General features: G+C 41.1%; 1 protein-coding gene across 1 annotated transcript in view; it reads right to left on the minus strand.

Annotated features, from left to right (window-relative positions):
- Positions 1-1,358: 1,358 nt before the first annotated feature.
- The window catches only part of ZBTB17 (zinc finger and BTB domain containing 17), a 53,494-nt gene continuing 41,866 nt past the window's right edge, over positions 1,359-12,986 (minus strand). The window contains exons 9-15 of the mRNA XM_053690249.1: positions 5,090-5,177; positions 4,757-4,873; positions 3,655-3,775; positions 2,719-2,849; positions 2,393-2,617; positions 2,086-2,163; positions 1,359-1,820 (exon numbers count right to left, since the gene is read on the minus strand). Coding sequence (XP_053546224.1) covers positions 1,558-1,820; positions 2,086-2,163; positions 2,393-2,617; positions 2,719-2,849; positions 3,655-3,775; positions 4,757-4,873; positions 5,090-5,177 — 1,023 coding nt within the window. The 3' untranslated portion in view covers positions 1,359-1,557. The remainder of the gene's footprint in view (positions 1,821-2,085; positions 2,164-2,392; positions 2,618-2,718; positions 2,850-3,654; positions 3,776-4,756; positions 4,874-5,089; positions 5,178-12,986) is intronic.

Below are 12,986 nucleotides of genomic sequence, written 5' to 3' on the forward strand. Positions count from 1 at the left end.
CACAGAAAGGATTGCTAAACTTCCGGATATTCATTGTTTTGTGCAGGCTTTGGTTCGTATCAAGCCTGTCATTAAATCAATCTCTCCTCCTTGGAGTCTTAATTTAGTTTTTAAGGCTTTACAGGCTCCTCCGTTTGAGCCTATGCATTCTTTGGACATGAAACTACTTTCTTGTAAAGTTTTATTTCTTTTGGCCATCTCTTCTGCTAGAAGAGTTTCTGAATTATCCGCTGTCTCTTGAGAATCTCCTTTTCTGATTTTTCATCAGGATAAGGCAGTTTTGTGGACTTCATTTAAATTCTTACCTAAGGTTGTAAATTCTAACAACATTAATAGAGAAATTGTTGTTCCTTCCTTGTGTTCTAATCCTAAGAAGAGAGAGATCTTTACATTCTTTGGATGTGGTGAGAGCTTTGAAATATTATGTTGAAGCTACTAAAGATTTCAGGAAGACTTCTAGTCTATTTGTTATCTTTTCTGGTTCCAGGAAAGGTCAGAAGGCTTCTGCCGTTTCCTTGGCCTTGTGGTTAAAACTTTTGATTCATCAAGCCTATTTGGAGTCGGGTCAAGCCCTGCCTCAGAGAATTACAGCTCATTCTACTAGATCAGTTTCCACTTCCTGGGCTTTTAAGAATGAAGCTTCAGTTGATCAGATTTGCAAAGCTGCTACTTGGTCTTCTTTGCATACATTTACTAAATTCTACCATTTTGATGTATTTGCTTCTTCGGAAGCAGTTTTTGGTAGAAAAGTTCTTCAGGCAGCTGTTCGTTTGATTTTTCTGCTTTTGATTTAAGTTTTTTCCTCACATTTATGAGAATTAACTTATATTTTGGGTTGTGGATTAATTTTTTCAGCGGAAAATGGCTATTTTTATTTTATTCCCTCCCTCTCTAGTGACTCTTGCGTGGAGTTCCACATCTTGAGTATTGCTATCCCATACGTCACTAGCTCATGGACTCTTGCCAATTACATGAAAGAAAACATAATTTATGTAAGAACTTACCTGATAAATTCATTTCTTTCATATTGGCAAGAGTCCATGAGGCCCACCCCCTTTTTTATTGTGGTTATGATTTTTTTGTATAAAGCACAATTATTTCCAAATTCCTTTGTTGATGCTTTTTACTCCTTTCTTTATCACCCCACTTCTTGGCTATTCGTTAAACTGAATTGTGGGTGTGGTGAGGGGGGTATTTATAGGCATTTTGAGGTTTGGGAAACTTTGCCCCTCCTGGTAGGATTGTATATCCCATATGTCACTAGCTCATGGACTCTTGCCAATATGAAAGAAATTAATCAGGTAAGTTCTTACATAAATTATGTTATTCAGTCATCCCATAACAACCCTTAGCACAAATTTTTAAAAAATAGGATTTATTTAATGCATACGGGCTCTGGTACAGGCCAACATCGCATTACAGATACATTTTTACATTAGTCTGGTTGAAGATGTTTCACTACATGCAGTCTCCTGCTGTAGAGGTTATCAGTGAGCCTCTGGAGATGAGCTCTCCTAAAGCTTCCTGGTTGCCAAATAGTCCAACACTGAGTCCTGCTTACTCCACTGCGCTTTCACATTCCATAACCTGTGGCTGCTCTTCTGTTCCATCACGAGCGCGAAAGAGAAGTTCATTGGATTGTATGACCTGCTCAGCATGCCACGTTGTTGGAGCTCCATACTGCTGATAAAAGTCTGTATCTGCTTGGAACATAACTAGAGCCTGTGCTGTGTGCATCCGGACATGCTGAGCAAGGCTGCTGGCATCCAGGAACTTGTCCCCACAAGAATCGCAGGCATACAGGATCTGGGTGTTGGGATCTGTTTGAGAATGAAAGAGGACTGTAAGTAACTGTACTATTCCTTTATGCACACAACAAAAATCTGACACTTGTAATGGCTGCTTTGTGAACCTTATGTGCAAGTGAAACTGTCCAGCAACATATTTTAAAGCAATGTTTTGGCACACTCGGCAGCTGAGGGGTTAAACTGCTAAGGCTAGACTAGAGAAGGACATACGAATCATATTCAATACCCAAATGAAAGTGATTATATTAACCGTTTATGGAAATCCTGGGACACTTACCTGCTTCCTGCACCTGTTTTACAGCTTTTGTGATCTCTGCTTTAAGTGCTTCAGTCTCATCGGCTGTCACAGGAACCACTGTAAGGGTGAGAAACGGCAACAGGATTAGCTCTGGGCAATGCATGGGAAACATATACTGGGGAAAATAGAGCTAGGGCATTTATGACAAGTAGAGGGGTCTTGGGGATGACCCACCTACATGAAACCTCTGTCAGTCTTGCTAAATTTTGTAATAATAATATAAAAATGAAAAAACGCATATCCTAAGGGACTTGGTGATAGAAAGAAAATGAAGTGTCAGACTAACCTGTGAGCTCAGTGACAGCTGTTGCTGTTAGTCCTGCGGCTAATGTGGCCATTTCCTCGGGAGCCACTGTCACAATGTTGACCTCATCTTCATCCATTTCTTCATCTTCCCTCTCCAGGACTTTCATTCCAGCCTTGCCCTGGTGCACAGTCTTTACATGAGAGCGTAGATTGTCCACGCGGTTAAAACCGCGGCCACACTTGTCACATAGGAATGGTTTCTCCCCTGATTAACAAAACATTAACTTAGTAGGAAGTCTTCTTAGCCTAATATTAGTGAAACTATACAAAAGTAGGCGGTCACCCTCCCTAAGAAGTGTCACTCACCTGTATGAATGATTACATGCTTGGTGAGGTCTCCCACGTTCACAAAAGCCTTGTTGCATACACTACATTTGTGTGGTCGGATATTGTCATGGTGACGGATGTGATTAGCAAGCTGACTAGACTGGACAAACCTGATAAGACAGCATAGGTAAAATGAGGTCTGATCCCTGAGTCACTTCTTACAAATCATCCAAAAACAACTGAATTTGAATACAAAAGTCACACAAACAAGTGCATGTTAATGTGATTGGTTCAGGAGTGGGCCTGCCCATGTGATGTCAAATGCAAAATAATTTGTAAAATTATGTCACCAACAAATTTTGGGGGGGGGGGGGGGGGGGGGGGGGAGGATGGAAATATGGAGAGAAAAATCAAACAACTTAAAGGGACAGTAAAGTAAAAAAAAAAATCTTTCATGATTTAAATAGGGCATGTAATTTTAAAAAACTTTCCATTTTACTTTTATTACCAATTTTGCTTTGTTCTCTTGGTATTCTTAGTTGAAAGCTAAATCTAGGAGGTTCATGTGCTAATTTCTTTGACCTTGGAGACTGCCTCTAATCTGAAAGCATTTTGACAGTTTTTCACCACTAGAGGGCGTTAGTTCATGTGTTTCATATAGATAAAATTGAGCTCAGGCACGTGAAGCTCCTAGGAGTCAGCACTGATTGGCTAAAAATGGATGTCTGTCAAAAGAACTGAAATAAGTGGGCAGTTTGCAGAGGCTTAGATACAAGATAATCACAGACGTAAAAAGTGTATTATTATAACAGTGTTGGTTGTGCAAAATTGGGGAATGGGTAATAAAGGGATTATCTACCTTTTTAAACAACAAAAATTCTGGTGTTTACTGTCCCTTTAACTAGAGGAATTTTCTGTCTTTTGTGTAAATCTTGACTTTCCTAACTAGTGCATAAGTGAAAGAATGTAACCCACCTTTTCCCACAGCGTTCACAGACATAGGGCTTCTCCCCCGTGTGCTGCCGAACATGGGCGATTAGTGAACTTGCCTGGGTGAACGCCTTCCCACATATCATACACAGGCAAGGCTTCTCCCCTTAAGACAGAAGAAAAACAGCGAGAAAGAAAAATATGAAACAAAAAAACCAAGCAACAGAAAATACGATAAAAAAAATAAGAGGTGGAAACAAGAAACATACACAAAATAATAATAATACAAATAGAATAATAACCATAAAAAGGAGATAGCATCGCAGAACAATTAGGGTTGATAATTTGTACAAAACAGAAATTTTTTTTTTTAACAATTCCAGATAATTATTTGATTTATTTTGCTATATGCAAATTAGTTCAGTATTGGCAAACAGGAAATGCTCTGTGTATTAAACCAAAAAATTCTAAAAATGTTTTTAAAAAAAATCTGTTTTAATACAGTCGACAGAACAGATAATAGAAATCAATTCAGTTGTTTTTATGATGCATTTATAACGCTGCACGGCAGGCATGTACTGAAGGGCTCATCTGCATGATATAAAACGAAAGCTGGTTTCTTTAAAGGGACATTGTACACTAGATTTTTCTTTGCATAAATGTTTTGTAGATGATACATTTATACAGACCATCTGGGAGTGTTTTTGTAACGATCGATAGTTTTGCTTATTTTTTTTTATTTTTTAATATTACGGTGCTGATTTTCAGACTCCTAACCAAGCCCCAAATTATCAGATGTAGACTGAAGTCTACATATTCTTGTTTGTGTAATCTGTCTTTTCATATGGAGGGGAGTGTCTGCTCTTCCTGCTTTGCCAGACCCTTTCACTGGGTGTCCCAGACTAACCTCATCAACAGTGCTAAACTGGGAGCTTCTAAGTACATTTTTAAAAGGTTTTATACTGGATTTTTTTTATCACTATCTGTGTATATTCTTCTTTAAAATAGGGTCTGTTACATGCAGTTATATGGAAATTGGTGTGCACTGTCCCTTATTAGTAATTAAAATTATCTTTCTGGCTTCCTAGATAAGCAATACCCGGTAGACACCCACTCAAAACATGGATGCAAGTAAGGCCCTTGTTACCTGTGTGGGTCCGGACATGTCGTTGCAATGCACCAGGGTCTGCAAACTGCCTCTTACAATGCACGCAAACATACGGCTTCTCCCCACTGTGAATACGAAGATGCCGTTTGAGGTTTCCTACAAGAGATGCAGCGAGTAATTTCAAGAACATTGTAGTGAAGGCAGGAGAATTTCAGAGAAAGCTAGAACAGACTGTGCCCTGCAGTGAAATCTTATAAGGGGTAGATCTCCTATACATGGAACAGACATCAAATTAATAGCAGTTGTGATAACAAACATCAAACTAGATCTAAGGTGAAATGCGTGGGGCAAGGTGAGCTAAGCTGCTGTTACCTGAGGTTGTAAACTGCTTGCCGCATTCTCTGCATTTCAAAGGACCGTCAGCCCTGTGAATCTTTAGATGTGCTTTGAGGTTCCCTGGCTGTCCAAACAACAACAACAACAACAACATAGTTAAAAAGAAAGAACAAAACTATATTATATAAATGCAACATACCAAAAGTCATACAGACAATTTAGTACAGCAACATACCTAACCATTTATCTGAGACAGAAAACAATACAAAGATTCTAAGCTCTCTGGCTTAATGACTACCACATCCTTTTAAAGGGGTGTGCGATAATAAAGAAGTACCATCTCAAGTGGCCAAAAGATGTAGAGACCATTTTTTATGTAAAATTAGATAACTTTTTCATGAGCCCAAAGAAATGTTCCAGACCGACTCAATCAGTATTAATAAAATATTTTTTTTTTTTTTTAAATACAAAGTTAAAAAAAACAAGTCTGACGTGTGCTGCTTATAAAAAGGTAGGCACCCTAATGACGACTGGCGTGTTTCGGGTTTAGCCGTAATCATAGTCTCCTCTTGGGCACCACCGAAATTTAAATCCATAAAACCATTGAAAACATATCGATTAGCTTATACAATCACTAGGGAAATTAGGAACTTCTCTTTTGTTAAATCTAATATTAGACAGTAGAATGTATCTAAAAAGAAAGTTACCAAACTGGTATTGATAACGATAATGAAAAATAACACAATCCAACTATCATCTTGCTATGATGTAAATAAAGCATTAATATGTATATTAATAATACAAGATAACCATATCAATATAATTGTTAGAATGCTGCGTGTGTCAAGATACAATATACACAGCTCCTGTAACAATACAAAAGATACAAATTACACCAAACTGAGTTTGTATCGTAACAAAGCTCAGGAAAACAATCCATCTGAAAAAAAATATCCATCTTACTCCCAATAGTTTATTAAATGGTATTCTGAATTGAAACCCTGTGGTACTCTAGTTTGCCATTTCAATATCCAAAATACTCCTCTACAACTTCATTATTTTTGTTCTCTCTCCTCGCCGTGGAATAGGAACATGTTCAATTGCCTGCCGCTTAAAGGGATATGAAACTCAATTTTTTTATTTCATGATTCAGATAGAGCAGCAATTTCTAAGCAACTTTCCAGTTTACTTCTATTATCAAATTTGCTTCATTTGTTGAAGGAGCAGTAATGCAGAACTGGTTTCTTACTAAACACATGGGTGAGCCAATGACAGTTGTTGTATATATGCAGCCACCAATCAGCAGCTAGAACCTAGGTTCTTTGCTGCTCCTGAGCTTTCCTAGATAAACATTTCAGCAAAGGATAGCAATAGAAGGAAGCAAATTAAATAATAGAAGTAAATTGAAAAGTTGTTTAAAAACAGAATTTATGTTTACCTGATAAATTTCTTTCTCCAACGGTGTGTCCGGTCCACGGCGTCATCCTTACTTGTGGGATATTCTCCTCCCCAACAGGAAATGGCAAAGAGCCCAGCAAAGCTGGTCACATGATCCCTCCTAGGCTCCGCCTACCCCAGTCATTCGACCGACGTTAAGGAGGAATAATAGCATAGGAGAAACCATATGGTACCGTGGTGACTGTAGTTAAAGAAAATAAATTATCAGACCTGATTAAAAAACCAGGGCGGGCCGTGGACCGGACACACCGTTGGAGAAAGAAATTTATCAGGTAAACATAAATTCTGTTTTCTCCAACATAGGTGTGTCCGGTCCACGGCGTCATCCTTACTTGTGGGAACCAATACCAAAGCTTTAGGACACGGATGAAGGGAGGGAGCAAATCAGGTCACCTAAATGGAAGGCACCACGGCTTGCAAAACCTTTCTCCCAAAAATAGCCTCAGAAGAAGCAAAAGTATCAAACTTGTAAAATTTGGTAAAAGTGTGCAGTGAAGACCAAGTCGCTGCCCTACATATCTGATCAACAGAAGCCTCGTTCTTGAAGGCCCATGTGGAAGCCACAGCCCTAGTGGAATGAGCCGTGATTCTTTCGGGAGGCTGCCGTCCGGCAGTCTCGTAAGCCAATCTGATGATGCTTTTAATCCAAAAAGAGAGAGAGGTAGAAGTTGCTTTTTGACCTCTCCTTTTACCTGAATAAACAACAAACAGGGAAGATGTTTGTCTAAAATCCTTTGTAGCATCTAAATAGAATTTTAGAGCGCGAACAACATCCAAATTGTGCAACAAGCGTTCCTTCTTTGAAACTGGTTTCGGACACAGAGAAGGTACGATAATCTCCTGGTTAATGTTTTTGTTAGAAACAACTTTTGGAAGAAAACCAGGCTTAGTACGTAAAACCACCTTATCTGCATGGAACACCAGATAAGGAGGAGAACACTGCAGAGCAGATAATTCTGAAACTCTTCTAGCAGAAGAAATTGCAACTAAAAACAAAACTTTCCAAGATAATAACTTAATATTAACGGAATGTAAGGGTTCAAACGGAACCCCCTGAAGAACTGAAAGAACTAAATTGAGACTCCAAGGAGGAGTCAAAGGTTTGTAAACAGGCTTGATTCTAACCAGAGCCTGAACAAAGGCTTGAACATCTGGCACAGCTGCCAGTTTTTTGTGAAGTAACACCGACAAGGCAGAAATCTGTCCCTTCAGGGAACTTGCCGATAATCCTTTTTCCAATCCTTCTTGAAGGAAGGATAGAATCCTAGGAATCTTAACCTTGTCCCAAGGGAATCCTTTAGATTCACACCAACAGATATATTTTTTCCAAATTTTGTGGTAAATCTTTCTAGTTACAGGCTTTCTGGCCTGAACAAGAGTATCGATAACAGAATCTGAGAAACCTCGCTTCGATAAAGTCAAGCGTTCAATCTCCAAGCAGTCAGCTGGAGTGAAACCAGATTCGGATGTTCGAACGGACCCTGAACAAGAAGGTCTCGTCTCAAAGGTAGCTTCCAAGGTGGAGCCGATGACATATTCACCAGATCTGCATACCAAGTCCTGCGTGGCCACGCAGGAGCTATCAAGATCACCGACGCCCTCTCCTGATTGATCCTGGCTACCAGCCTGGGGATGAGAGGAAACGGCGGGAACACATAAGCTAGTTTGAAGGTCCAAGGTGCTACTAGTGCATCCACTAGAGCCGCCTTGGGATCCCTGGATCTGGACCCGTAGCAAGGAACTTTGAAGTTCTGACGAGAGGCCATCAGATCCATGTCTGGAATGCCCCAAAGTTGAGTGACTTGGGCAAAGATTTCCGGATGGAGTTCCCACTCCCCCGGATGCAATGTCTGACGACTCAGAAAATCCGCTTCCCAATTTTCCACTCCCGGGATGTGGATAGCAGACAGGTGGCAGGAGTGAGACTCCGCCCATAGAATGATCTTGGTCACTTCTTCCATCGCTAGGGAACTCCTTGTTCCCCCCTGATGGTTGATGTACGCAACAGTCGTCATGTTGTCTGATTGAAACCGTATGAACTTGGTCCTCGCTAGCTGAGGCCAAGCCTTGAGAGCATTGAATATCGCTCTCAGTTCCAGAATATTTATCGGTAGAAGAGATTCTTCCCGAGACCAAAGACCCTGAGCTTTCAGGGATCCCCAGACCGCGCCCCAGCCCATCAGACTGGCGTCGGTCGTGACAATGACCCACTCTGGTCTGTGGAATGTCATCCCTCGTGACAGGTTGTCCAGGGACAGCCACCAACGGAGTGAGTCTCTGGTCCTCTGATTTACTTGTATCTTTGGAGACAAGTCTGTATAGTCCCCATTCCACTGACTGAGCATGCACAGTTGTAACGGTCTTAGATGAATGCGCGCAAAAGGAGCTATGTCCATTGCCGCTACCATCAACCCGATCACTTCCATGCACTGAGCTACGGAAGGAAGGGGAACGGAATGAAGTATTCGACAAGAGTCCAGGAGCTTTGTCTTTCTGGCCTCTGTTAGAAAAATCCTCATTTCTGAGGAGTCTATAATTGTTCCCAAGAAGGGAACCCTTGTTGACGGGGATAGAGAACTCTTTTCCACGTTCACTTTCCAGCCGTGCGATCTGAGAAAGGCCAGGACGATGTCCGTGTGAGCCTTTGCTCGAGGGAGGGACGACGCTTGAATCAGAATGTCGTCCAGGTAAGGTACTACAGCAATGCCCCTTGGTCTTAGCACAGCTAGAAGGGACCCTAGTACCTTTGTGAAAATCCTTGGAGCAGTGGCTAATCCGAAAGGAAGCGCCACGAACTGGTAATGTTTGTCCAGGAATGCAAACCTTAGGAACCGATGATGTTCCTTGTGGATAGGAATATGTAGATACGCATCCTTTAAATCCACCGTGGTCATGAATTGACCTTCCTGGATGGAAGGAAGGATAGTTCGAATGGTTTCCATCTTGAAAGATGGGACCTTGAGAAATTTGTTTAAGATCTTGAGATCTAGGATTGGTCTGAATGTTCCCTCTTTTTTGGGAACTATGAACAGATTGGAGTAGAACCCCATCCCTTGTTCTCTCAATGGAACAGGATGAATCACTCCCATTTTTAACAGGTCTTCTACGCAAAGTAAGAACGCCTGTCTTTTTATGTGGTCTGAAGACAACTGAGACCTGTGGAACCTTCCCCTTGGGGGAAGTCCCTTGAATTCCAGAAGATAACCCTGGGAGACTATTTCTAGCGCCCAAGGATCCAGAACATCTCTTGCCCAAGCCTGAGCGAAGAGAGAGAGTCTGCCCCCCACCAGATCCGGTCCCGGATCGGGGGCCGATATTTCATGCTGTCTTGGTAGCAGTGGCAGGTTTCTTTGCCTGCTTTCCCTTGTTCCAGCCTTGCATTGGTCTCCAAGCTGGCTTGGCCTGAGAAGTATTACCTTCTTGCTTAGAGGACGTAGCACCTTGGGCTGGTCCGTTTTTACGAAAGGGACGAAAATTAGGTCTATTTTTTGCCTTGAAAGGCCGATCCTGAGGAAGGGCATGGCCCTTACCCCCAGTGATATCAGAGATAATCTCTTTCAAGTCAGGACCAAACAGCGTTTTCCCCTTGAAAGGAATGTTTAGTAGCTTGTTCTTGGAAGACGCATCAGCCGACCAAGATTTCAACCAAAGCGCTCTGCGCGCCACAATAGCAAACCCAGAGTTCTTAGCCGCTAACTTAGCCAATTGCAAAGAGGCGTCTAGAGTGAAAGAATTAGCCAATTTGAGAGCATTGACTCTGTCCATAATCTCCTCATAAGGAGGCGAGTCACTATCGAGCACCTTAATCAGTTCATCAAACCAGAAATATGCGGCTGTAGTGACAGGGACAATGCATGAAATGGGTTGTAGAAGGTAACCCTGCTGAACAAACATCTTTTTAAGCAAACCTTCTAATTTTTTATCCATAGGATCTTTGAAAGCACAACTATCCTCTATGGGAATAGTGGTGCGTTTGTTTAAAGTAGAAACCGCTCCCTCGACCTTGGGGACTGACTGCCATAAGTCCTTTCTGGGGTCGACCATAGGAAACAATTTTTTAAATATGGGGGGAGGGACGAAAGGAATACCGGGCCTTTCCCATTCTTTATTAACAATGTCCGCCACCCGCTTGGGTATAGGAAAAGCTTCTGGGAGCCCCGGCACCTCTAGGAACTTGTCCATTTTACATAGTTTCTCTGGGATGACCAAATTTTCACAATCATCCAGAGTGGATAATACCTCCTTAAGCAAAATGCGGAGATGTTCCAATTTAAATTTAAAAGTAATCACATCAGATTCAGCCTGCTGAGAAATATTCCCTAAATCAGTAATTTCTCCCTCAGACAAAACCTCCCTGGCCCCCTCAGATTGGGTTAGGGGCCCTTCAGAGATATTAATATCAGCGTCGTCATGCTCTTCAGTAACTAAAACAGAGCAGCCACGCTTACGCTGACAAGGGTTCATTTTGGCTAAAATGTTTTTGACAGAATTATCCATTACAGCCGTTAATTGTTGCATAGTAAGGAGTATTGGCGCGCTAGATGTACTAGGGGCCTCCTGAGTGGGCAAGACTCGTGTAGACGAAGGAGGGAATGATGCAGTACCATGCTTACTCCCCTCACTTGAGGAATCATCTTGGGCATCATTGTCATTATCACATAAATCACATTTATTTAAATGAATAGGAATTCTGGCTTCCCCACATTCAGAACACAGTCTATCTGGTAGTTCAGACATGTTAAACAGGCATAAACTTGATAAGAAAGTACAAAAAACGTTTTGAAATAAAACCGTTACTGTCACTTTAAATTTTAAACTGAACACACTTTATTACTGCAATTGCGAAAAAACATGAAGGAATTGTTCAAAATTCACCAAACTTTCACCACAGTGTCTTAAAGCCTTGAAAATATTGCACACCAAATTTGGAAGCTTTAACCCTTAAAATAACGGAACCGGAGCCGTTTTAAGCTTTAACCCCTTTACAGTCCCTGGTATCTGCTTTGCTGAGACCCAACCAAACCCAAGGGGAATACGATACCAAATGATGCCTTCAGAAGTCTTTTATAAGTATCAGAGCTCCTCTCACATGCGACTGCATGCCATGCCTCTCAAAAATAAGTGCGCAACACCGGCGCGAAAATGAGACTCTGCCTATGCTTTGGGAAAGCCCCTAAAGAATAAGGTGTCTAAAACAGTGCCTGCCGATATTATTATATCAAAATACCCAGAATAAATGATTCCTCAAGGCTAAATAAGTGTTAATATCAATCGATTTAGCCCAAAAAATGTCTACAGTCTAAATAAGCCCTTGTGAAGCCCTTATTTACAATCGTAATAAACATGGCTTACCGGATCCCATAGGGAAAATGACAGCTTCCAGCATTACATCGTCTTGTTAGAATGTGTCATACCTCAAGCAGCAAGGACTGCAAACTGTTCCCCCAACTGAAGTTAATGCTCTCAACAGTCCTGTGTGGAACAGCCATGGATTTTAGTTACGGTTGCTAAAATCATTTTCCTCATACAAACAGAATTCTTCATCTCTTTTCTGTTTCTGAGTAAATAGTACGTACCAGCACTATTTGAAAATAACAAACTCTTGATTGAATAATGAAAAACTACAGTTAAACACTAAAAAACTCTAAGCCATCTCCGTGGAGATGTTGCCTGTACAACGGCAAAGAGAATGACTGGGGTAGGCGGAGCCTAGGAGGGATCATGTGACCAGCTTTGCTGGGCTCTTTGCCATTTCCTGTTGGGGAGGAGAATATCCCACAAGTAAGGATGACGCCGTGGACCGGACACACCTATGTTGGAGAAATTGTATTCTCTATCTGATTCACCAAATAAATATTTTGGGTTTCATGTCCCTTTAAAGGCCCTGACATCTTTTTTATGAAAGTAAATACAATGTTTGGCCAAAGCTGAGCATTCCCTGTCACAACTAATATTACTCAGATGCTCCCTAATTTCATCTCCATTGTGGTGAGACCTACATATTGCAGCCTACAGTTAAACACAGGAAATGACATTGTGTAGAACTGATGCAATGTGAGGTCGGGAAAAGATTATCTGTCCAAAACAATGCAAATGTTTCAGAAACCCTTATATAATCACATTCCTTGCAATACGCATGCCCTGTATGTTCCCTTGCACACTAGCCATGATCTCCTATGAACTAACATATGGAGTTTGGTAGGCAATAATATATTCCCTATAGTGACGCTTCTTCTGTATGAAAACTTACAACCCTTTTTGGCTATTCAATTTCTCATCAGCCAGCAAATTTGAAAAATGTCTCCTAACGAGATCAGAAACCTGAGAATATTGATTACTATAGGTAGTCACAAATGTGACCCGATATCAAGTTCAGTTCATTTTTGTTGATCCAATAAATTAATTCTGGGGATGCTTTCAACTTCTTTTTTTTGCCCTATCAATTACTGCAGTTGTAAAATGCACTTAATAAGGA

Source organism: Bombina bombina, chromosome 8 (assembly GCF_027579735.1).
Source record: "Bombina bombina isolate aBomBom1 chromosome 8, aBomBom1.pri, whole genome shotgun sequence".
Taxonomy (NCBI): Eukaryota; Metazoa; Chordata; class Amphibia; order Anura; family Bombinatoridae; genus Bombina; species Bombina bombina.